This window comes from Hemicordylus capensis, chromosome 4, assembly GCF_027244095.1.
Source record: "Hemicordylus capensis ecotype Gifberg chromosome 4, rHemCap1.1.pri, whole genome shotgun sequence".
In the NCBI taxonomy this organism is placed as follows: Eukaryota; Metazoa; Chordata; class Lepidosauria; order Squamata; family Cordylidae; genus Hemicordylus; species Hemicordylus capensis.
Window position 1 is genome coordinate 19,133,156 of NC_069660.1, and position 24,376 is coordinate 19,157,531.

Genomic DNA, 24,376 nt, shown 5'->3' on the forward strand with positions numbered 1-24,376 from the left:
GGCTGAGATCTCGCGAGAGAAGCGTCCCTATGAATGAGGTCTCGCGAGAGGGGCGTTCTTTCTCCTTTTGCTCTCGGCAAGATGGTAAGGCAGGGTGGCGGGAGGGATTTCTGGGGGGCTTTCGCCGGGTCTCCGCTGAGCAAAGGCAGTTTCTGCCGTTTTGGAGCCTTCGGTGAGGCGGTTCCTTCCACTCCCGCTCGGTCTCTGCCTGCAGCGGGGTCGTAGCCGGTGGTTCTCAAGCGGCCCGGCCGCTCTGTGTGCCCAGGCGGAGGGAGGGAGCGAGAGAGGTGGAGGTGGGACCCTTTTTGCAAAATATTTATTTATATCCTCTTATTTATTTATCCTGTTTACATACCGCCTGATATGTGCAAATGTTAAACGAAGCAAAGCCTATTGAAACAATGCTACAGAGTTAAAAAGCTAAAACAGTCTCTAAAACTAAACGGTCCGAAACGTTTTCCAGTCAAAAGCCTGAGAAAGCGGGTGCGTGTGTTGAGCTGTGTTCCCTCTAAGGAGTGTGCCTGTGTGTGTGTGTGTGTGTGTGTGTGTGTGTGTGTGTGTGTGCTCTCACACGTTGTTTGATGTCCACTCCGTTCATTTTAGAGCCCTCAACGGTTGAATCGGGAAGGCTCCCCTCTGAATGCACTTGCGTACGCACCGCCATGTTACAGACTCTTTTTTTCCATTTCTAAAGTTCCTTTAGCTGACATGCAGACTAGTAGGGCAAGTTCCAGGCTACTGCTCTATCCTGTAGGGCTACAGGCCACCTCTAGCCACAAAGGCAGGATTCCTCTGGGTACCAGTTGCAGGGGAACAACAGCAGGAGAGAGGGCATGCCCTCAGCTTCTGCCTGTGGCTTCCAGCGGCATCTGGTGGGCCACTGTGTGAAACAGGATGCTGGGCCTTGGGCCTGATCCAGCAGGGCTGTTGTTATGTCCCCAAGAAGCTACCAATATTTTCTAAAAGAAAAAAGAGTGGGAGTTCTCGGAGGTGAAGAGCCAGCCGGTGCTCCTCAGATCAATGGACAGGCCTTGCTGCTTGGCCTTGCCCTGATGATGATGTCTGTGAGGGTGACTTTTGCCAATTTTTCTTTCCTTCTGAAGCCCACTGTGCATCATCAAAATGTATCCATGATGATTGCATCTTGGAGACATAATTTGTTGATGCCTGGCGGATTTCAGAGGAAAGGGAAGATTGGTGAAAATCATCCCTGCTCAAGCAATAGCTTAGCTTAAGTCTGGAACCCTGCAGTATTACACATGTGCAATGCTAGTCTGGGTGAAGACTAGAGGAGAGCTGGACTTGTGGTAGCAAGCATGACTTGTCCCCTTAGCTAAGCAGGGTCTGCCCTGGTTGCATATGAATGGGAGACTTGATGTGTGAGCACTGACAGATATTCCCCTTAGGGAATGGAGCCGATCTGGGAAGAGCAGAAGGTTCCAAGTTCCCTCCCTGGCATCTCTAAGATAGAGCTGAGAGAGATTCCTGCCTGCAACCTTGGAGAAGCCGCTGCCAGTCTGCAGACAATACTAAGCTACATGGGCCTATGGTCTGAATAAGTATATGACAGCTTCCTATGTTCCTATGAACAAAATTTTCTCATAAAGTTCATTAGTAACAATGAATGCATGCCAATGCAATATTGGGCACGTTCAGTCATTCAGAGCTGCAGTTTGTTTGTTTATCGAATTTGTACACTGCCCCAAACTTTCATCTCTGGGCGGTTAACAATAGCATAAAACCAGTTAAAAACATATACAAAAAACTTTAAAACAAATTAACAATTTAAAAATAAACCAGAGATTAAACCCCAGAATTCTAGGAAGCTGAGAAAACTTGGGTGAAAAGACAGGTTAATGTTTTTCAGGTGATTGTACCTAGGAACCCTGTTGGAGACAGGCTCTCCCAGGCCTGTCTGAAGCCTGAGACCCTCTACATCAGGCCTGCTCAACTTAGACCCCCCCCAGCTGTTTTTGGACTACAACTCCCATAATTCTCAGCCACAGCAGCCAATAGCCAGGGATTATGGGAATTGTAGGCCAACATCTGCAGGAGGGCCGAAGTTGAGCAGGCCTGCTTTACATGCAAAACAGATGCTATACTACTGTACTATGGCCCCATCTCCTAAGGGAATTATCTTATAGTGCTTACATGACATCTCCCATCCAAATGCAAACCAAGGCAGTCCCTACTTGGCAAATGGGATATTTCATGCTTGCTCCAACAAGACCAGCTCTCCTTGGAGGCAGGGGATCCCCCACTGTTATACTCAAAGCAATTAACTTTTGAGATTCCAAGCTTGCCTGAGGCCCTCTTATGACACAGTTTGACTGTTGGATATTTCTTGTTCTCTTATTTAAGCCTTCCAGATTGAGGAAGACAAGGAAACTAAGGGGTCACGTTAGCCATGGACATGGGCGAATTGGTATGTGTTAAGGGCAGCCTTAAGATTTTTTCCACTGCTTTGGTCTGTTCTTGGTGTCTCAAAATCTTCAGCTGTTATCAGTAAACCAAGGTGACAAACCTTAGAAAAAATATTCTTGTTAATGGTACCTGGAGATCTTAAGAGTTTATCTCTCTTGGGTCCTTTTATTGCTTCTACTCCTGTACAGTTTGCACAGGAGTATAACATGGGAGTAATGCTTAGTCATGGGAAACGTACGGGAAACGTAGAAACAGTGCAAACATGTAGCCCATTCAAATGCAAACCAGGGCAGACCCTATTTAGCAAGGGGGACAATTCATGCTAGTACCACAAGACCAGCTCTCCTTCCAAGTATTTCAGTCTACCAGCAAGTACTATCTTCTTGTAACTGCCACAAGTAAGTTTGTGAGACACAAACTTTGAAAGTACAAAATGGACACACAACCCATTTGGGGAATAAGGGAGGAACTGCTTTAAGGCTTGGAACAATATTGTTTTGTCCCAGCCAAGGTTCTAAGTTCCATTTGCTAACCTAGACGTGAAGCCTTTTTCAAAAAAGCAGTCTTACAATTGATTGATTAGTTGATTAAGTGCCATCAAGTTGGTGTTGACTCTTAGTAACCACATAGATAGATTCTCTCCAGGGTGATCTGTCTTCAACTTGACCTTTAAGATCTCTCAGTAGTGTATTCATTGCTGTCGTGATCAAGTCTATCCACTTTGCTGCTGGTCGTCCTCTTCTTCTGTTGCCTTCAACTTTTCCCAGCATTACAATCTTCTCAAGGGAAGATTTTCCCAGCATTGCAATCTTCTCAAGATTGCATGATGTGTCCAATCTTAGGATACTGTAGCAAAATGTGAAGGCCTGACAGTTTGAACGTTTATGAAATCAAAGTTGTTGGTTGTAGAGAAGTTGCAGATAGGAGTAGCATAAAAGTAATAAGATATGAGGTTATTTCGGAAGAAGTCCTGCCTTGTTGCCTGGCTATAATAGGATTATCAAGCCAAGCTCCAAAATGTATAAAAGTTTCAAGGGTTCTTTGTTTCAGGCCATTTTCAGGAAATCCAAAATGGTGTCTGCCACATGAGCTCTGGAGCAGCTCTAGCTCAACTAGATGTTCCTTATTCAGGCATTTGAAAGAATGAACAGGAAAAAGATGTGTCGCTCCACCTAGCTTCTTGAGCTTCCTAAATCACATCTTGGAAACAAGGTAATAGTCCCAGGGTCCATTCAAACTAGGCAAGGCATGAATTGCATCATATACAAATTGCTTAACATTTCAAATTGGGAATTCTAGGACGCTTGAGATGTAATCTGGTCAGAACTCACAAATTTACTATCTAGGGATGACAAATGAATACTTTGGTAGACAGGAATTCACAGTAAGAATTGACCACAGCTCAATGGAGTGTATATAGCTCTCATAGCCAATAGGAATGTGGTACATCACAGTAGACTTGCAACCCAATTCCATGCATGTTCAGTTAAAGTCACATTAAGAGCCAAACTGGACATAAATGCATCATGGTCCAGTTTGGGATTTATTTTAGAGTAAAAATAGCCAGCAAAGGCCTTGTCAGGATTGTGTGAAGCATTTAAACCTTTACCATCATGCCATTTTTCTGCTGAAAACTTCCTTCTCTTCAAGGGTGCTATTTGGTCAGTGTCTTGTTTAATTGGAAGTTCAATGAGAATTGCTCTCAAGTTAGTGTGCATGCAATTGCAGTCTTAAGCTTCGCTCAATTTGTGCTGGATTGTGGCCTATGCACATTGGGAGTGTTATGTATATATTTGTTACCACCTTTGGAGAAATCAGTACTTTGAAAGGCACTTTGCAATTTCATCTTCTATTTAATGTTTCTCTTAGGCAAGCACAGAAAACATCCTGGAGGACGTGGTAATGCTGGGGGCATGCACCATCATAGAATTAACTTTGACAAATAGTAAGTTATCACTTTCTTTATTTTGTTTCATAGCCCACTTGGTTCCAAGGGCTTCAGTTGCACTGTAATGTTGTAATATATAATAGCAGAATAGCTATTTGGGTTACAAAGATCAATTCTTTCTCAGTCTATAGATACTCATTTATTTCAAGCATACTTTGAAATGCAAATCAGCACTGAACTTCTCCAGCTGTAGTTCATGGCATAGTTCTATATAACATTTCTGATTTGAGTCCAAGATGGCCACCGGTCAAGTCACCTTTTCAGAGAGCTCCCTCGCTGAGCTATAGGTTTAGTAAATTTCTCAGGTCTTTTGCATGCTGAATTTTACAGGCTATATAACGTCTCTGGTAGATAGGCAGTCCAATGGTATACAGCTTTACTATTAAGTTTGACTGTGTTCTATATGGCTTGCTCCCAGGTAAGCGTATAGGGTTGTAACCTCACTCTGTTAACTAGGGATGTGCACACAACCGTGTGGAGAAGGCTCAAAGGTGGCGGGGGTGCTGCTTTAAGAGTGGGGGAGGGTGTGCTTTCCCCCTGCCGGCGTCTGTTTTTTAAGAAGCCCATTGGGGTGGCAGCGTACCTCCCTGCTGCCCTGTTGTCCGGATATGACCAGAAGTCTCTGGTGTAGGCGTGTCGGAGATTTCCAGTCATATCCGGGCAACCGAGAGGCACGCTGCCGCCCCGATGGGCTTTTTAAAAAATGGATGCCGGCAGGGGGAAAGCAGCGGGAGGGGTAAGTGCACCCTCCCTCGCTCTTAGACACACCCGGCTGTCAAAACCGTTCGGAAGCCCATAAAGGGTCTCCAAACCAGTTCCGTGCACATCCCTACTGTTAACTTCATTGAGAGTTGGGCATGAGAAGCAATGTATGTAAAATAACCGAGACTTAGAGTCACATCTAGATATTGACCGTTATCGTGGTGTGCTATAGTCCTCGGAGAGTAATGACTAACTTCTATTCACTGACTGTCCTTTTCAGTAGTACAGTCAGCCACCAGGTTAGTAACAGAGGGCTGCCGCTCAAACTGAGAGATTTGGGATACCAGGGGGATGAAGGCAACAATTTGCATGTCTTGTTTAGTGTTTTTCCTACATAATGCCTGCCCAATGCCTTGAATATCTCTGCAACCTTTGGAATAGCCCTTCAAGGTAGACCATATTATATTAAGAGAGAGTGGCTGGCTTAAGGACAAGAATTTCTATGATTCTATTCTGTCAGAGATGTTGCAGCAGTTTTCTGCAAATGAGCAGGGGGCTGGATTTGAAGACCTCCAAGGTTCTTTTCATCTCAAAACATCTACGATTCTGAGGCTAGAATCTGGCTGGGCTAACATTTGAACTGGAGAGTTTCCTTGTTGTACTTATGCTCTTAAACACTGTGTTATGCCAGATTTCCTTGATAGTAAACAGAGAAACAGTGAAGGCTCAGGATTTCCCACGGAGAGGGTGCCTCTTAGTCTGCTATGAGAACCTCGAGAGCTCAGTATGGCAGTAACATCATAGAGAGGGGATAGGCCTCAGGATGATTAATACTGATTAATTTGTTGTTTGCCGCATAACCATTGTTCTCTTGGCAAAGTAAAACAATTGAATGAAACATACAGTTAAAACACATTAACACAAAAACAAATATTACTATAAAATACAAAACACTTTAAAAACCTTAAAAAGATTTTCACCTTTCATCTAAGAACAAAGTGATAATGCCAGACAAACCTCACTGGGGAGGCTATTCCAGAAATGGGGTGCCACCACTGAAAAGTTCCAAATGATAATGTCTTCTAATGTTTTCTTTGGCAAGAAAAGGTCCTCGTCCTAGTAGCCACTTGCCTCACCTCATTTGGCAAGTGTACTTGGAGAGGGCCTGGGAAGAGGATCTCACAGTCCAGGTAGGGACATATGGGGCAAGATGCTTTCTCAAGTAGTCTCGTCCCAAGGCAGACTTTAAAGGTTAAATAAAACCAGTACTTTGAATTGGGCCAGAAATGCATAGGAAGCCAGTGCAGTTGATTAACTTAATACTAGAAGGGTGCCCTTACTTAGAGAGACCGTCTATTTTAGGCAGTCCTTATATAATATAGAAAGCATTATCTAGTGATTTGATCATGCAACTATTTGAATAACTTAACAGGAATCTGTGTAGAGGTTGTGCTAATTCTTACCAAGAACGAAAAATGTTATTATTTATTTATTTAACATATTTTTATAGTGCTCAAAACCTGTGTTTCTGGGCGGTTTACAGTTTACGTGTCATTCATTTGAGCAAGAAATACTTGTCTTTATGACTGTGGTCAGAAGTTGAACCTAGAATGGCCTATGTTTTAAGGGTGTTCTCTGTCACTGAACTCTAGCCCAAGAGCATTTTTTGTAACTGGCCTTTTTCTTTCTGGCTGCTGTGGGCCTGGAAATGATGCAGGAGAGTGGGATATGTTGAAGCTGATGGAGAACTGGATGACTGGAAAAGAATCTGAGCAGAACCAGGTTCAAGTGAGCTTTCTAGCTGAAAGGGGCCAAGAGGATCTCTAGAATGTTTGAGGCCTAAGCAGAATGAAGGGGGAGAGTAATGTTTATGTTCCAACAGACATTAATTTAACTGTATTCTCTGCTTATGTGTATGTTCTCTAACTAGGTGGTTTTTATATTGTACATTTTCTTTCTAGCCATCCTGGTTATTTTGGGAAAGTAGGCATGAGACATTATCATTTGAAGAAGAATGCGGAGTACTGCCCTACAGTCAACCTAGATAAGCTCTGGACCCTTGTTAGTGAGCAGACAAGACTCAACTATGCCAAAAATCAGGCTGGATTAGCACCCGTTATTGATGTTGTACGCTCAGTAAGTGTCAGTTCTTCTTTTCTGGGCCTTTCACTTTGGATCAAGCGGAACTTGTGTGTATAGCTTGTTCACTTTTATTCTTTTCCTGATACTTTATCTGCAAGATATGCCATGTATGGCAGCCCATCTGGTGCTTGACAAGCATTTTGGTTTTGCTGCCTGTCCGAAGGGTTTGTTCATCTGACAAGCTACAGCACATGACTGGTGGGCTGTAGACTGCTCATTGGGTCACAAGCTGTACAGGTCTGGTCTGTGAAGATAGATTGAAGAGACCATACAGTATTGGGTGGTGGACATCTTTCAGGGTTTTAGCTTGGCTGAAATGATTTCATTACAGAACAGTTCTTGAATTTTGTGGGAGGGTTCCTGGATCAGGACACAGCTGTTCTAATGTCAAATGTAATTTGAGACTGAGGCCCCTAGAGAGAGCTACTCTTTCTTTTGAGGTGTGCCTTACTGCTACTTCACTGCGTATTTTTGTGTGTCATAACTTTGTGCCTTGTAGCAATAGTCCTTGCGTAAAGTGTCAGCTGATGAAACTAAAATATTGGGATAGTTGGGGAGAGGCGGGGATGTGAAAATGCTTTAAACGAGATCAGCGCAGTGTCATAACACAACTAATTGTTATGGTGTGCTTTGTTTCTCGGAGAGAAAGTCCAGATAGGATTGACTGTGATTTCAAGTCTTGTGTTACAGTCCATCCAAATCAGTAACATTAGTTTGCTCATACTGGAACATGTTTGAGAGAAATTGTTTTTGTGCCTCCAAATAACAATATCAGTAAAGGGGACTCTGGTGAAGGCGTGCACAGAGGCCGTTTGCATGCTGCTGAGAGGGAGCGCTACACAAGCCTGCTGGTAAGCGCCTTCTCTTCCAGTTTTAAAGGCGCCTCTCTTTGCCACTCCCCCACCACCATTAATTACCTTTGGAAGCAAAGGGGAATCCTCACCGGATTCCCCTTTACAGGTGTGCAAACCACTTCAGTCAGACGGACTGGACCAGCCGGTCAGTTCAACCGAACCCCTTCGCAGACCTGTCCAAATTTGGACCGAACCACGCAAACCGGTTCCACACACAACTGTAGTTAGAAATACCCAGTAAGCTGCTTTCTGTTATCCTAGTACATTGTGGTATCATGTTATCTATGCTAAAAAAAAAAAAACCCTGCTAACTTGGCAAAGAGGCACCTTTTAACGTGGCGATTCTCTTTTATTTAGCAGGGGGAGAGTAACTGGCCCTATCTACCCCCAGCACAGTACCTCCAGTGACTGTTGCTGGTGTCTGTTTTATGTTTCTTTTTAGACTGTGAGCCCTTTGGGGACAGGGATCCATCTTATTTATTTGTTGTTTCTCTGTGTAAACTGCCCTGAGCCATTTTTGGAAGGGTGGTATAGAAATCGAATAAATAAAATAAAAATACAACATATGTTACTGGTAGCTACTAAACCTATAGTATTCTGGAGCTGACTTCCCAAGTAGGAAAACACAGTGCCATTTGGTCAACAGCAATCAAAAATGGTAGAATTCTTATAGGTGCAAAATGCCATTCATTCAAACACAAATCACAAGATCCTTGCAGGTGTTGTAAAGTCATGCTTTCGACGCTTTTTTGAAACTAATTTTCTTGGTTAAGAGCTTATATTCAATACACTTTGCCATTTCTGGTTTTGAATAGATTTCATCTTGCAGCCAAAATTGCTTCTTTTTTGCTCCCTGCCTCCCACCAGATCCATAAATTTGATTAACTGAGGATTTGTCTAGATTTCTGAATGTCATTGTTTTCATATTTGAAAATCTGATTACCAACCAAAAAAGGTCAATGCAGTTCCTTTTAATTAGATAAGATGTTAACTGGAAAATAGAATTATACAGTGCTTGATTCTTTATCTTTCAGCACTTGGCCAAGGAAAATATATAGAATCATCATATTCTACTTTGTTCTTTCTGCTTGCAATGAATATACTGAACTTTGGCCAGCCACCCACCTTGTGGTGGAAGGACTGGATTGTGTGCGAGGGAAAGCTGCTGTGTACAAACAGAAAATGGGTCTTTCTGCTTTATGATTCACCACATGTCCAGGCAACTGTTCCAGTATTTCACTGAGAGGACATGGGACAGCCTTAAATTCATAATTTGTTAGCAACTGGCTTTGCATCCTATCTCAACACAACACAAATTCTAAAGAAATGCTAGGACAAAATGCTTGAGTGTGTCTTGTGAATATCCTGAAATAGTGAGACACACATTCTAAGCCAGGGGTAGGCACTCTTGGCTCTCCAGCTGTTGTTGAACTACAGCTCCCATCATCCCCAGCCACAATAAATTGTGGCTGGGGGTAATGGGAGTTGTCGTTCAACAGCTGGAGAGCCATGATTGCTGCCACATGCTCTAAGGTCTGCAAGTGCCGCTACTTGGATACAAATAGTATAATTACAAAGTTATTTTCCAGTTCTTCCTTTGTAAATGGTCCAAATTTGTGGTTGTGGCTAATAGCATTGGTCCCTGTTCTCAGCTGAATACCTTCCCTATAGGGTGCCACACTTTACCGCACTCAAGTGCTGCCACAAGCATTTTCTGCATTTGAGACAGATGTGCCCTGGACACCTTGGCCAAGCCCCACACTGCTTCTGCATGGAAGGGAGTGTGTCGAAGAACTGACAACTTGCCAAGGAGGACTCCCTGACACCTCCTTAGCATTACACCTGGGGCAGGAGCCCCCTTTGCCCCACCCTTGTCCTGGCACTGCAGCATTCTACACATAGTCTGTACATTTTATTAGAATCACTCCAAGCAGGTGCTGGTTGCGAGGGATTTAGTATGTATTAGCTTTGAGCTTGCTTATGAATCTGCTAAATTGTCTCTGTCTTTCCAGGGTTATTACAAAGTCCTGGGCAAGGGCAAACTGCCCAAACAGCCTGTAATTGTGAAAGCAAAGTTCTTCAGCAGAAAAGCAGAAGAGAAAATCAAAGCAGTCGGTGGAGCTTGTGTGTTAGTGGCATAAAGCGCTTTTGTATGTCTTTGTATTCAAATAAACATGATTTCAGATGTCTGTTTTTTTCATTTCAGTGAGCCAGTGAAAAAGTTGGTGATCCCAGTGCTACAAATTAGGACTCTGTGGTATATAAAATCCCTGACAGTCACAGCTTTGTGTGCTCTGTGATTGAAAAATGCTGTTTGGCTGCGAGCAGTAGCAGCCTTTATGGGCTGAGCAGGGGGCAGTGAAGGAGCTGAAGTTTGCAGCTTGTTCTCACTCTCCTCACCCCATCCCCTGCCTCTTGCTGCCTCACCATTTCCATGTTAGCCCCTGGCACACAGGTTGCACATTCAGCTGGATCCCCAACTCAAGCAAATGAGCAGCCTGTGCATCTGGGATTAGCATGGGGGAGGGGAGGTAGCCAGGGCAGGGTCCTGTACAGGCTGCTACTGGTTGTGGAAGGTTTGCTGAGTAATGTGGGTCAGTAGCTCGCAGAAATGGCCTCTCCTCTGAACTTTGAATCCACAAGAAACCCTTCCTGCTCTCTTCCCTGCCCCTTTCAGTTCTGCTCCAGGTGTCCTGCTAGAGCTGCAGGGGAATCTTTGATCTGAGCCACTAATCTTTAAATATCAACTGGTAGGCTCTGCAAGCTTTCACTCTTCCCTGAGACATCTGTATCCCAGCTTTTTGTGATAAATCACACTTAATACAGCTTACAAATAAAAATACATGTTGGCAAATAGAAATTAAAAGTCTTCAGAAACCCCCATGAAATGTAAGAAGATCTCACATTAATCCTTCTGTGGTTATGTGAGCAGGTTCTTCCATTCTCCCCTGTGATTGACCCCTTAGTAGGAAGTAGTGTGCATTAATTCTTTCCCCTCTGCCATTTCCTAGAAGATGCCCAGGGCTTCCTTGTCTACAAACCACATCCTTACCATCTTGGCCACAGAGCCATGATTCATCTTCTGAAATCATCTTGGTTTCCTTGTTGCCCAGCAACCAAGGATGCATCATCAGTGTACTTGTCTCACCATTGCTATGCAACGTGCAGTGTGGGAACCTTGCACATGGACACAGTATTCAGCAGTCTGAGAAACCTTGAGGGGTTGTTTTAAACTAAAGCATTCCTGGTGCTGAAAACAGGCTTCAAATGAGGGAGCAATGTCTGAAACTTTAGAATTGGGAGGACAGCTAAGTGATCTACAGGGCAGGGCTTGAATAGCCTACAATGCTGTTTTCTGCACCATCCCCCATGGCCAGCATTAGCTATAAGAATTAATGCAGATTTAACTTGAATAGGTCACAGTTTCTGAGGCGCACACACAACACCCCTGTTTCATCTGGTATCTTGTTTTACCTCTTGATACGTGTGTTGTAGGCAAGGATGAGGCAGAAGGTCATTGGAAGAGTATCTATGCATGCAGAAGGTCCCAGGTTCAATCCCTGACTTGCAGGTAGGGCTGGAAAAGCCTTCTCCCTGAAACCTTCAAAAGCCACTGCCAGTCTATAGATGATACTGAGCTAGAGGGACCAATGGTCTGAATATAAGGTGGCTTTCTGTGTGTTTTCACACAGTGGCATCTGGTGAGTGAAACAGGATGCTGGACTAGATAGGCCTTGCAACTGATCCAGCAAAGCTGTTCTTGTGTTCTGTGTGTATGTCCCAAGGAGGCTGTAGGCTGTAGTGGTCGGGGCAAAGAAATCCAGACTGAGAATGCATCTGTCATGAGGCAACATGAAGGATGGGTGAAACATAGGTAAGAACAGCCACAAAAGAGGGAATGGTTTCTCATAACCAGCCATAATCTGGTATGGTAGCTCTAGGGCAACAATGGATCTGTACTGGCAGGGTCTCTTGTGTAAGAGAATATCACCTATGAAAAAAGTACATTGGCCTTTGCAATCATTAACCACAACCTTCAGTATAATACTTTTTTTTAATAAGTACACAATATTTCATGGAAATAAAAAGCAGGGTATAAGCAAAATCAACCAAGAACATCTACTGAGAACTTCTTTTGCAATGAATGGGTGATGCCATATCTTCTTCCTGCCTTCCATTCATTCTAACAGAGTGTGCACAGATGCATGCCCGGTAGACTGTCCCACAGGTCTAATTCTAAGAAATGTAAAGCAGTTTGAGCCTGTTGGTTTCCCATGATGACCCACTTAGAAAGTTAGGAATCTGTACAAAACTCTTAATGTCATTACCAACTTTGTAAAGTAAAAAATATAAATGCCAGCATTTAAACCCTTCTCAGTGAACCTCAGAAGTTTTGGTTGCTTTTGGTACTAACTATGTTGTTTAGTAGAAGGGAGACCTGCTTTGATTTGGGTCATTCTAATCTTAAAAATGTGAAACTTGTACTGCACTTTTGAACCCTTGTGATTTGGGCATCAACTTGTTCCCAGTTTCACGATCGATCTGTTGGTCAGAGAAGCCATTTTTTGCATTGCAGTAAAGTTTCTCTGTTACCCTGTAGCACAAAATTAAAAAATACTCCAAAACTCTCATGAAAATTTAAATATAAAACTTGACTATAATACAGCAGTGCAATTGAGTTCTAAACTTACCATCCCCTCAAATTAGTGTAACAATTGTTGTGTTAAGCAAATGCAACTGGATCAGCTGGACTTTGTGGACATGGAAGTTGGTGAATTCCTGAGTTTTTCGGCAAAAGGTGTTTTGCTGCTAACTGCGTGCTCAGATCACACTAGCACAAAAAATGAGGGGTGGAGTAGAGTGTATATATAATTTGGATAAACAGCTTTAGAGAGGACAAGCTCAGTGTTATCAGTCAGGTGAACAAAACTATAGGCTAGTTCACACGGTCACAAATTGGATAGGACACGCTTCCTACCCAAACTCGAGAGCTGTGCGACCTTCCATTTTGTGGCCATAGGCAAGGTAGGCATTGGCGCTGATCGTCTGCTGGTCTTGTGGTAGCAAGCATTAATTGTCCCCTTTGCTAAGCAGGGTCTGCCTTGGTTTGCATTTAAATGGGAGGTGATGTGTGAGCACTATGAGACAGTGTTTCTTAACGTTTTTGGAGTCATGGACTGGTACATTCTTTGTGCACAGTTTCCCAGACCAGCAGTAAGTAAAGGGGTTGCCCCCACCCTTGCCCCCATCCCTAGGCACCCCCAAAACAATTTTGAGCTGTGGGGGGTGCTGCCACTCATTTCTAGGCAGGCAGCCCTTGCTGCTGAGAGAACACCCATTTACCTTCCTAGAAATGAATGTTATCCCAGCAGCGAGGGCTGCCTGCCTAGAAATGAGCTCTGGAGAGCTCCCAGCAGCAGGGGGCCCCACCAGCTCAAAATGGTTTTGTGGGGGGATTAATTCCTCATGGACCAGCATGGACTGGCATCGGTCCACAGACTGGTGGCTGAGAAACACTGCTATAAGATATTCCCCTCAAGGGATGGGGCTGCTCTGGGAAGAGCATCCGTATGCTTGCATGCAGAAGGTTCCAAGTTCCCTCCTTGGCATCCCCAAGATGGGCCTGAGCGAGACTCCTGCCTGAAACCTTGCAGAAGCCACTGCCAGTTAGTGTAGATGATACTGAGCTAGAGGGACCAGTGGTCTGGCTCAGTATAAGGCGGCTTACTCTGTTCCTGTGTAAGCATCAGTTGGGTGGGAGGGCTTTTTCTCCTGCCTCATTAAACAGCTGGGTACAGTTGCCCTCCAATCCAGCTGACATTTAGTAGATGATCACTGCCTGTGCCTCCTACCCTGTTTTTCGCGTGCCCATGATTACAAACCGGGAGCATGCACCGCTCTCAAACTTGGGCAGGATACTTCTTGCACCCACTTCCTGATCGTGTGAACTAGCCCTGAGTGTGCTGCCTGCCTGAGCCGGAAGCCAGAATTTGTAGGATTCCTCTTTCAAAAACCTCAGCAGTGTTGACCGTTAACACCCACTCCTTCAGATGGGGAGGGGAAATATAAAGTACTCCAAACAGATCTCAGCAAAAAAGGCACAGAGCAAGGCATGCTTGTGGTGTTTTGTCACGAGGAAGCATGGAACACTTGAGCAATATGGCAACGCTGTCAGGGGTGCCCTGAGGGCATAGATCTCCTCATGCAAAACTTGTAAACGGAAAAAATGTTACTGGAAATCAGCTGCGTGGAACAGCTGAGAGAACAACTCCAGAGTTTGTTGCCCTCCGTGTTTTCTGAAATCAAACCTTTAGCTTCTCAGAGCAGGGGGACGTGGTCACTGCTGCCAGATCAGCAACTGTGCCCCTGAACAGGCCTCTGCCATTGATCTATGAACAAGTGACAGGCTGGTAATAAAACAGAAGCTGGATAAAGCATGAAGCTAAGGTACTGTAGGCTTACCGTAGGCATTTAAAACATGTGCCGGCTGCTTCCTTACTCTGCATAAAAGCATTCTCATGTGTAAGGAAGTCCAAACTGTTGGCAGAGATTAATCTATTGTCTGAAAAAGTCAGGGATGGCTTTTCTACTCTTAAGGTGCATCAGAAATCAATGGCCAGCTGATCCTGTGACTCTTCTTGTCAGTCATGGCCCTATGTGTTAAACCTTCAACAGCATCACTATATTTCTATAATTAGCCTGTCTTCATCATCACTGCTTGTGTCGTCATATTCCACACGATTTTGCTTGTTCGTCATTTCCAGGCTCTGTTTCTTGTAAGCTTGGGTTGGTATTCCAGAGCTAGCTAAAGGAGCAGAGAGATTCTTGAAACCCAGAAGCCCAGCTTTACAAAGCGTTTCTTCTTGCCTGCCACCGAGATGCGTGGAACTGCTGTTCTTGTCTGCACATTCAAGGCAGGCTGGAGAGCTGCTCGTCTTCCTAACATGCCTTGAACTACTTGAAACAGATGTCTCTGTAAGCAGCTTTGATCCAAGCAAAACAGGTCGTGGAGCTTGGAAGGTAGAGGAGAACTGCTCCTTTAAAGATGGACACACATCTCCATCTGTGGGTTGTTCTTTTCTTCCTGTGGTGTATACAGATGGCTCTGAGACAGCAGCATTTTGACATTTTGATTCCACACAAAGTACATTTTTGCTGCCTCTTTTCAGCTCTGTGGAAAGAGGACTAGTAACCTCTGAACCCACATTATGACATGGATGGACTTTGCCTGTATCTATGAATTCAAAGTTGCAAGTCCCAATGGAAGGCCAAGAATGACCAATGTGAACATGTGTCTGTGTCTCTTTCTGAATTATCCCCAAGGAATGAAGATCCAGTCTGCTGGCTTTCTGTGTCGGTGCATTAGTGACTAATGCACAGGAATATGTTATATCTGGCGTGTTAGCTGTTCTCTGAAGGAAGAGGCTCCCACTTGGGTGTTCATTAGCAGGTTTAGAAACTCCCTACCAAAGAGAGAGAAAAGAAAAAAGATCAATTCATGAAACACTCTAGCTCTATTCAGACATTATGTTGAACACCCATACAATGAGTATACAGTGTACATAGGTACATATCTGTACACAGGTACAATGATTCACATACTATATTGAACACAGGTACAGCAGTATACTTCCTATCTCTATCATGCATTTGAAGAAGCCTATACCCAGGTTCACTTTTTAAACAAACACAGGTACAGTCATTCACACACACAAATGTACAAGTGTGCTGACTCATGAACACAGGTACAACATAATGTCTGGATAGGGCTAATTATACTTTCAAGTCCAAGCAGTTGAGTTTACTGTGGAAATTAAGTACAGTAGTGCTGTACTGAGTTGGGTCCCTGGTGATCTCTTTCAGAGTTCCGCTAGAGGTCTGCAAAAAGGCTTTTGGCAGGCATCTTGTGATGTAGCGCAACATGAAACTTGCTCTTGTGAATGGAAGCGATGTGTATCTTTGGCCCCCATCCCCCTTCCATGAGCTCAGGCTCCATACAGAAAGTGTCTGCCAAAATGCATTGTGCAGTAAGAAAATAGATGCTGGCCGTGAGCTACATGCACCTTAACCACTGACTATTACAGGTATGAGTGGCTGACATTCTCCACAGCCCTTCAGCAATGGAAGGAGGGCTGCAGGTCTTCAAGGAGCCTTCAGCATCCTTGCGCTGAACACTTCTTTGCCCAGCAGACCAGGCACAGGATGGGACAATGAGGATCAATTTTCATGTCTCTCCCCTCCCTCCAAAACTTCTTTCCACTTGTATAAAGAAGTTCCTGAGGGTCATGCAGCCCTTTCATTACTGGAGGGCTGCAGAGAATGTCAGCCACTATCACTAAATTTCCTTTCATACATTGAAGCAAAAGTATTAGTCTTTTGGGATGGTTCTAAATACCCAAGGAGTTGTGTAAGAAGTCTGCATTTCCTTGACAGGCTATGGCTTAAAATAGTTTTATGCAGAATTAAGGATTGCCTGACACTCAGGCTTTCCCCCACCCGCCCATTATACTATTTGTACGATACCTATGATAATATCATGACTTAGCCAAGGTACTGCAAGTTAAGAGTTATGCGCCTTCTAGACCAAGTATGCTCAGATCACGTGCCTCATTTGGACAGTTCCCAAGCCTCAGAGGAATTATATGAACGTAAGAACATAGGAAGCTGCCATATACTGAGTCAGACCATTGGTCTATCTAGCTCAGTATTGTCTTCACAGACTGGCAGCGGCTTATCCAAGTCTGCAGGCAGGAATTTCTCTCAGGCCTATCTTGGAGATGCCAAGGAGGGAACCTAGAACCTTCTGCTCTTCTCAGAGTGGCTCCATCCCCTGAGGGGAATATCTTACAGTGCTCACAGTTCTAGTCTCCCTTTCATATGCAACCAGGGCAGACTCTGCTTAGTTAAGGGGACAACATTTACATCCCACTCTTGCTCCAAGAAGCCCAGAGTGGTGTAAATGGTTATGTTTATCCTCACAACAACCCTGTGAAATAGGATAGTCTGAGGGGTAAATGACTGGCCCAGAATCACCCAGTTAGTTTCATGGCTAAATGGGGATTTGAACCTGGGTCTTCCCGGTCCTAGTCTAACATTTGAACCACTACCCTACACTGGCTCTCAGATCATATACTTTATAATTCTATTTGCTGCAGCACTATACTCTTGGGCCACTGCCAGTCAGTATAGATAATACTGAGCTAGATGGACGAACGGTCTGATTCGGTATAAGACAGTTTCCTATGTTCCATGTTGCTTGTTAGCCTGCAACCTTGGGCTTCCCAGCTCCTTCTGCCATGATCAGCTCAACCCAAATCTGCAGACAATGTTCTGTTTCCCTTCACCCTCCCATATACTCTGATATAATTCTATCAATATGCATATATCCCTGTTTTTACAGATATTACAGCTTTTCATTGGTGATTGACTAGTGAAACACCTACTTGTCCGTTTACTTTATCTTTTTGCCAAAAGCTACTTAAGCTGCCAAGAGATGAACATGTGATCCCTGAGTTATTCATTACATCTTCCATATGATTCTTCTTCTCAGGGGAGGCTGCTTTATCAGTTGTGGTGCCAGTTGTCTCCTGCTGTAAATTTGGGTCATTTCCTGATGGAAAAAGAATACAGATATACACATGGTTAGCAGGATAATGCATGCAGTGATTTATTTTTGTCCAGACATTTCTGGGAATTGGGCAAACCTTTCATGCCATCTCTGTTTGGAATTTATTTCCTAAGCAATGATCCTGAAAATGCTTTTGGTGAGTTTTAGGTTATTTAACCTTTTAAAATTATTTATTTATATGTCTTTCCCATCCTATCCAAAGGGCTCTAAGTTGGAATATGTCTTATCTTCAAATGAACCTGTGAAGCAGACTGAGTTAACAGATTATGACTAGGGAGGTGACCTTATTTAAAGATATTTTAGTTGATTAATCATATGAGTTTTAGTTTATCAACTGATCACTGATTTAACTGGCATATTAGCAGAAACGGGGTTGTGCTTCAGGGCAGCGGTGCTCTGTCATTAAGTTGCACAACTAGAGTTGCAATATGACACCTATAAGAAATAATAGACACCATGTCACACAGCTGCATTTGCTGCAGCTGTCAAAGCTCCCTTGCACAGTATTTCTTGTTCAATATTTATACCGCCTTTCATAATGCATCTCAAGATGGATGTCAGTGACTATCTTTTCTTAACATAGGAACACAGGAAGCTGCCATATACTGAGTCAGGCCATTGGTCTATCTAGCTCAGTATTGTCTTCACAGACTGGCAGCGGCTTATCCAAGTCTGCAGGCAGGAATCTCTCTCAGCCCTATCTTGGAGAAGCCAGGGAGGAAACTTGAAACCTTCTGCTCTTCCCTGAGCGGCTCCATCCCCTGAGGGGAATATCTTGCAGTGCTCACACTTATTTATTATATTATGGTTTTTATATATTTCTCAGGTTTGCAGTCTATTTTTGCTCCTATCCATCTGTGAGAGCACACAACATGTTAATTAATGTTCAGAATATGTAACACCGGCTAAACTTCAACTAAATGATCAAGGGATGGAATTAAAGGATGCAGGTATACATGCTATGCTGGTTTCTGCTCTGCTAGCAATAGCAAAGGCGGTAGAAATCCATCCCAGGAAAAACAGCTCATGCTCTTCAGTGTACCAGTTACTAGTTCATGTCTCCAAGGAAACGGGTACCAAGGAGCTAAGTGGAGATGATTAAAAAGAAGATGATAATCTAGAAGACAAGGGTGTGTGCTGAAAAGGAAACTGGCCCAAACCCTTCCCTTAATTCAAGAACAGACAGCATATGGGGGAGCAGGGCTGGGACTCCGCTTTTAGGAGCCCTGACAATCCCAGTTCTGATTCATTATGGAGAGGGAGAGAGAGATGCAGCCAAAACTAATTTCTTATGATATAAAGGCATCTACAAAATTGTTACATATAATGGGCTTGACAATCCTGCACTATATCTAATACGGGGGCAGGGGAGGGGCAGGGTGTTCACATGCACGCACGCATGCATAAGAATGGACTACCCATGATCACCAGATAGTCCACTTCCTGGGGTACATGCACCCTCCCAGCGCACATGTTGCCCAAATCCCACCAGTCAGATTCCCAAGCCTTCCATCCAACATTTGCCTGACATTCTCCACCCATTTGTAACCTATATTTGAAGCTGGGCAGAGAATGTCAGGCAGAAGGCTCAAGATCCGGACTCTGGTAGGTTTGGATGACACACCCACCAAGAGCACAAACTCCCTGGGAACCAAACTACTTGAAGACTGTGCAAAGTTGCCCACCATTTCAAGGTTTCCCAACCTTGGATCCCAAGATGGTGTTTATTTATTTGGCTACACTGACAAAAACTTGAGTCTCATGGCAGTTTACACAAAACCTCTGGATACTGTGGCTGGGGATTATGGGAGTTGTAGTCCAACAAGGGAAACCCTGAGATAGCACAACATCCTGTGTCGAAACAGGCTAGACAGATGCTCCCAAGAAGCCTACAAGCAGGAAATGAAAGCAAGAGTCCTCTGTTTTATGTCCCCAGCATGTGCCTCTGAATCTGGAAGTTGCAGTTCACCATCATAGCTAATAGCAGATGACAGACCTATTCTCTTTGATTTACTATTTCTAAGCCACTGTCCATCACCACATCTTGAGTCAGCAGTGTTGTATCCTATCCAGTTATCTTTTGCAGTTTGTTGTTTTGACATTTGTCCCAGGGCAGATCCTGTAGAGAGCGTGGGGGCGGAGTCAGAAAGGAAAAGGGAGCGAAATGAGGAGGAGAAAATGGAGTTGTTGCTGAACAGACCTTTAGTTAAATCCACATAAGATTTCTTTGTGTTATGAGGGAAGCAGCTATAAAACAGGCAGCCAACTCCATAAGTTAATGATGTGAAGAATCACCACTTCCAATTAAGTTAAGAATCTGTCATCCTGATTCTCAACACATTTCCATACAAGGAGATCCCACTAATTTCAGGGGCACATGTTTCCAAATAAGCATGCTATGAATCACACTCTGAAACCACCATTGTGAGACAAGCTCTTGTACATATTTCCAAAGAACGCTGTAGTAGTCATATTTACACCCAAGATTCCATCTCCTGGTGTGTCTTCTGCCTCTTCTATTGGTAAAAACAGAAGATGTTTCCTTTCTACAAGTGGTTCTTATGCTATAATTTGGTTCCTGCCCTTCTGTGCAAATAAAAAGCAATTGAATTAGGAGGAAATGTGCCCAGAATCGGAGGATGAAAAGAAAGCTCAGAAAGCTGTACAGAAAGCACTACTCCCAATATATATTTTCACATATGCTTTCACAAATATTTGGCACCTATTCCAGCCAGAGTAGCCAGTGTGGTGTAGTGGTAGCGTGCTGGACCAAGACCGGGGAGACCTGACTTCAAATTCCCATTCATTCATGCCCCCTGCTAACTTTGCAAAGAGGCACCTTTTAACATGGTGATTCTCTTTATTTAGCAAGGGGAGAGTAACTGGCCCTGTCCACCCCCAGCACAATACCTCCAGTGACAGTTGCTGGTCTCTTTTCTATCTTATGTTCCTTTTTAGATTGTGAGCCCTTCGGGGACAGGTTTCCATCTTATTTATTTGTTATTTCTCCGTGTAAACCGCCCTGAGCCATTTTTGGAAGGGCGGTATAGAAATCGAATGAATGAAATTCCCATTCAGCCATGATTCTTGCTGGGTGACTCTGGGCCAGTCACTTCTCTCTCAGCCTAACCTACTTCACAGGGTTGTTGTGAGGAGAAACTTAAGTATGTAGTACACCACTCTGGGCTCCTTGGAGGAAGAGCAGGATATTAAAAAATGAACATTTAAACATTCCTTTTAAATCCTTCAGGCCTTGTTCATGTTTCCAAGCAAACAGCAACTGTAAAGCTAAAGACCAGTCATTGCAGTAGCTGTATTCTCTGCTGCATCATTTCACTTGTATATGTGGTAAATTGGGGGTTAGAAAACAATCTGTTTTCACAGTGGCTTCAATTTATGGCTGATTCAAGCCAAACTACATATTATGTTGCTGAGGTTTTTAACTTTTCTCTAGTAAATAAGAGTTGCAGGGGCCCCAATCCAGAGCAAGTCCACAGTGTGGGGAGAGAGGGCTTTAAGCCACAGTCCCAAGCTGTATCGCCCCCTCGCCTGACCCACAGCTGCTCTCTCCTCCCATCAATGCCGAGAAGGACTTCATGCATACAGCTAAGTGTTGCTGTGATGCTAGTGCTTTTCATCTGTCTGGGTTCAAGAGGTCCTATGAGCACCTCATTATAACAAATGAATGTCTCAACTTGGTGTACTCAGCCTGAACTATGGTTTGCATCCAACATGGAGCCCTCTTAAGAACACTTTGATCTGAGCACAGTTGAACACTGTGCTTGAAAAGCAACAGACCACACCGAAAATAAACAATTGGCGTTGAACGTACAGAGCAAGCTCTGTTGGTCCTCAGAAAGTCTAAGCCTCCAACAAGTGAGGCTTTTCTGCACAATCCTTTCTCCAACCATGGCCGACATTATAAGCAGTATTCCATCACCAGAGCACTCCATGCCAGGACTGCTGCAGATGCACAGGCAGTCCCAACACTGTAAAGAACAAGGGGTTGTACATGCAGTTGTATCACAGTTATTCCCATTGCAGCAAATGGGAGTAATCGCGGTAACACTCCTTGTGAAACCACTCATTCTTAACAGCATCAGGCTCCCTGCATGTTCACAGCAGCCACAGCACAAAGTGTTTAGGAACACTGTGCTTCATATCAGTCAATATTTCTTTTAGTGCAAAGTAGGGGTGTGCACGGACCAGTCCGGGGCCATGCAAAAGGCCTTTGGCTGGTCCGGCGGGGGGGGGAGTGTGTCTTTAAGGTGGGGGGTAGTACTTACCCCCCTGCTGCTCTTCCCCCGCCCCCCGCTGCTGGACGTTTCTAAAGCGTTCTTGGGGTGGCAGAGTTCCTCCCTGCCGCCCCTGCCCCCGTCATTGTCTTCCTTCCAACAAGCCGAAAAAGCTGGCACCATGCATGCACCCGTTGCGGCACACATGCGCCCGTCACTGGGCGCACCGCATACGTCACAATGACGTATGAGGTGCGCGCATGCCAGTGGCAACAGGCACGTGTGCGCCGTGATGGGCGCATGTGTGACACCAGCTTTTTCGGCTTGTTGGAAGGAAGACAATGACGGGGGCAGGGGCGGCAGGGAGGAACTCTGCCACCCCAAGAACGCTTTAGAAAAGTCCAGCAGCGGGGGGCGGGGGAAGAGGGGCGGGGGGGAGTACTACCCCCCCCACCCTTAAAGACATACTCCCCCCAGTGCCAGACCACGCCTCCGTGGTTCCGTGCACATCCCTAGTGCAAAGCAGCCTCAGAGGCTATAATCAGAGGCAGGTGGTGGTTCTTAATTGTTTTCCCTCTGCCCATTCTTTCACTCAAAATCTACCCCACACACACACACACACAATAGCAGGTTTCCACCCATTGGTAAAAAGATATGAAACTCCCATATCTTTCACCTGCAGGTGGGAAATCACCTTGTGGGGGAGGGGGTGATTTGGAGCAGAAAAATGGCAGGCAAGGAAAGAATTCTCATTCTCAGTCAGAGCAATGACTACAACTACAAATATTTATATACTGCTTTTCAACAAAAGTCAAAGTGGTTTACATAGAAAAATAAATAATAAACGTTGCTTCCCTGTCCCCAAGGGGCTCACAGTCTAAAAAGAAACACAAAGTAGATACCAGCAACAACCAGTGATGCTGTACTAGGATTGGATAGGGACATACAAGAGAATCTCTACTTTAAAAGGTGCTTCTTTGCTCAGTTAGCAGGGGGTCAGTGCAACTTCCAAGACTGCTTCAGGTATAACAATTCCAAACTGTTGGTTTGGGGGAGAGGATCGGGCAGACAGTGCTGGAGCAGTGTCCCGTATAACGCAAAGCAGGGGCGGAGCCACCATTGGGCCAATGGGTTCAAAGAACCTAGGCCGCTGACCAATCAGTGGTAGTATAGCTCCCAAGCAGGGGCCGCGCAGCCCCTTCAGGAGCTAAAAGACTGGCGCTGCCTGCAGGGAAGAGCTGCTCCTGGGCTGCGCTGCGAAAGCAGCACCAGCCTTAGTTTAACTGCCCAAGGGGTCGCGCGGCCCCTTCAGCAGTTAAACTGCAACGAAGCCTCAAGGCTCCATTCGGGAGCCAGACCACGCCCCCTGCATCTGATGTCAGACACAGGGGGCGGGGCTACAGGGGCGCCTGCCGCGGCCACACACAGGCTGCCAGCGGTCTGGCTACGCCCCTGACGCAAAAATTTTCACATGGGGCTTTTAAAGCCCTTTAACTTGCATGTCCTCCAGAATGGAGGGAGTGCACTCACGTGTTAGCCAGATGTACCCCGAAGTCCCTGTGCGTTATCAGGGAGCAGTTCACACACACTTTGGGTTTTTCACAGCACATTAGTGTAGCCCAATTTATATCCGGAGTTTTAAAAAATCTACTATCTGTGTTTTGTGTCGGTTTTCTGGGACAACTTCGAGTTCACAGTAAAACCTCCTAGTAAACTTGCGGTAAAGCCTGTTGTGTGTAAAAGTCCCTGGTCTCCTTTCCCCTTTCTGTTTGGAACTGAATGCAGCAAAGAGCTCCAAGCAACGCTGAGTCATGCTTGGAGAGCCTGTCTTTCTCAAGGCTGCACATTATATTTCAAATAAGAGCAGAAGAACAGCCCTGCTGGATCAGGCCCAAGGCCCATCTAGTCCAGCATCCTGTTTCACACAGTGGCTCACCAGATGCTGCTGGAAGCCACAGGCAGGAGTAGAGGGCATGCCCTCTCTCCTGCTGTTATTCCCCTGCAACTGGTACTCAGAGGCATCCTGCCTTCAAGGCTGGAGGTGGCCCACAGCCCTCCAACTAGTAGCCGTTGATAATAAGAACATAAGAATAATAAGAACATAATAAATAGTTAGTCAACTGTTTGTTAGCTTGACCATAGCAAGAACTGTTTATTGTCTGTCCAAGCAAGAAGAAAATTATAAACGATAAGCCACACACACATAAAGCCCTGCAGTGCTCAAAGTCTTTATAACGGCAATAAAACCAAAATCATAAGAGAAACCATACCATAGAAGACATCCCCACAAGTGTTTACCACTAGTGGTAATGCTCTTGCCCAGGGGAATGTTCTTGCACAGGTGTTGCACACTCTTGCACAGGAAGATACAAGGTAAAACTGCAGAGAATGCAACCTCTTCTCCAGAGCAGTACTTACACTAGTAGAAGATGTTCCACAACGT

General features: G+C 44.7%; 2 protein-coding genes and 1 non-coding gene across 6 annotated transcripts in view; 2 read left to right on the top strand and 1 right to left on the bottom strand.

The window, feature by feature from the left end:
- The first annotated feature begins 4 nt into the window (after positions 1-4).
- On the top strand, positions 5-10,255 carry LOC128323542 (60S ribosomal protein L27a). Of its 2 annotated transcripts, none has more exons than XM_053246854.1 (5): positions 5-84; positions 2,362-2,425; positions 4,294-4,369; positions 7,036-7,210; positions 10,083-10,255. In XM_053246854.1, the coding sequence occupies exons 1-5, from the start codon at positions 34-36 to the stop codon at positions 10,209-10,211; spliced, it is 495 nt and encodes a 164-aa protein (XP_053102829.1). In that variant the 5' UTR covers positions 5-33; the 3' UTR covers positions 10,212-10,255. The 2 variants fall into 2 exon arrangements, with proteins under 2 accessions (XP_053102829.1, XP_053102830.1); XM_053246855.1 differs by lacking the exon at positions 5-84 and adding an exon at positions 1,527-1,549.
- Positions 5,254-5,386, top strand: LOC128325476 (small nucleolar RNA SNORA3/SNORA45 family). The gene has a single exon (XR_008307473.1). It is a non-coding gene; the product is annotated as a small nucleolar RNA SNORA3/SNORA45 family (small nucleolar RNA).
- A 1,850-nt stretch (positions 10,256-12,105) lies between the features above and the next one.
- Positions 12,106-24,376, bottom strand: part of ZNF831 (zinc finger protein 831) — a 72,933-nt gene continuing 60,662 nt past the window's right edge. For all 3 annotated transcript variants that reach the window (XM_053244445.1, XM_053244444.1, XM_053244443.1), the window contains 2 exons: positions 17,514-17,680; positions 12,106-15,533 (listed from right to left, as the gene is read on the bottom strand). In XM_053244445.1, coding sequence (XP_053100420.1) covers positions 14,751-15,533; positions 17,514-17,680 — 950 coding nt within the window. In that variant the 3' untranslated portion in view covers positions 12,106-14,750. The remainder of the gene's footprint in view (positions 15,534-17,513; positions 17,681-24,376) is intronic.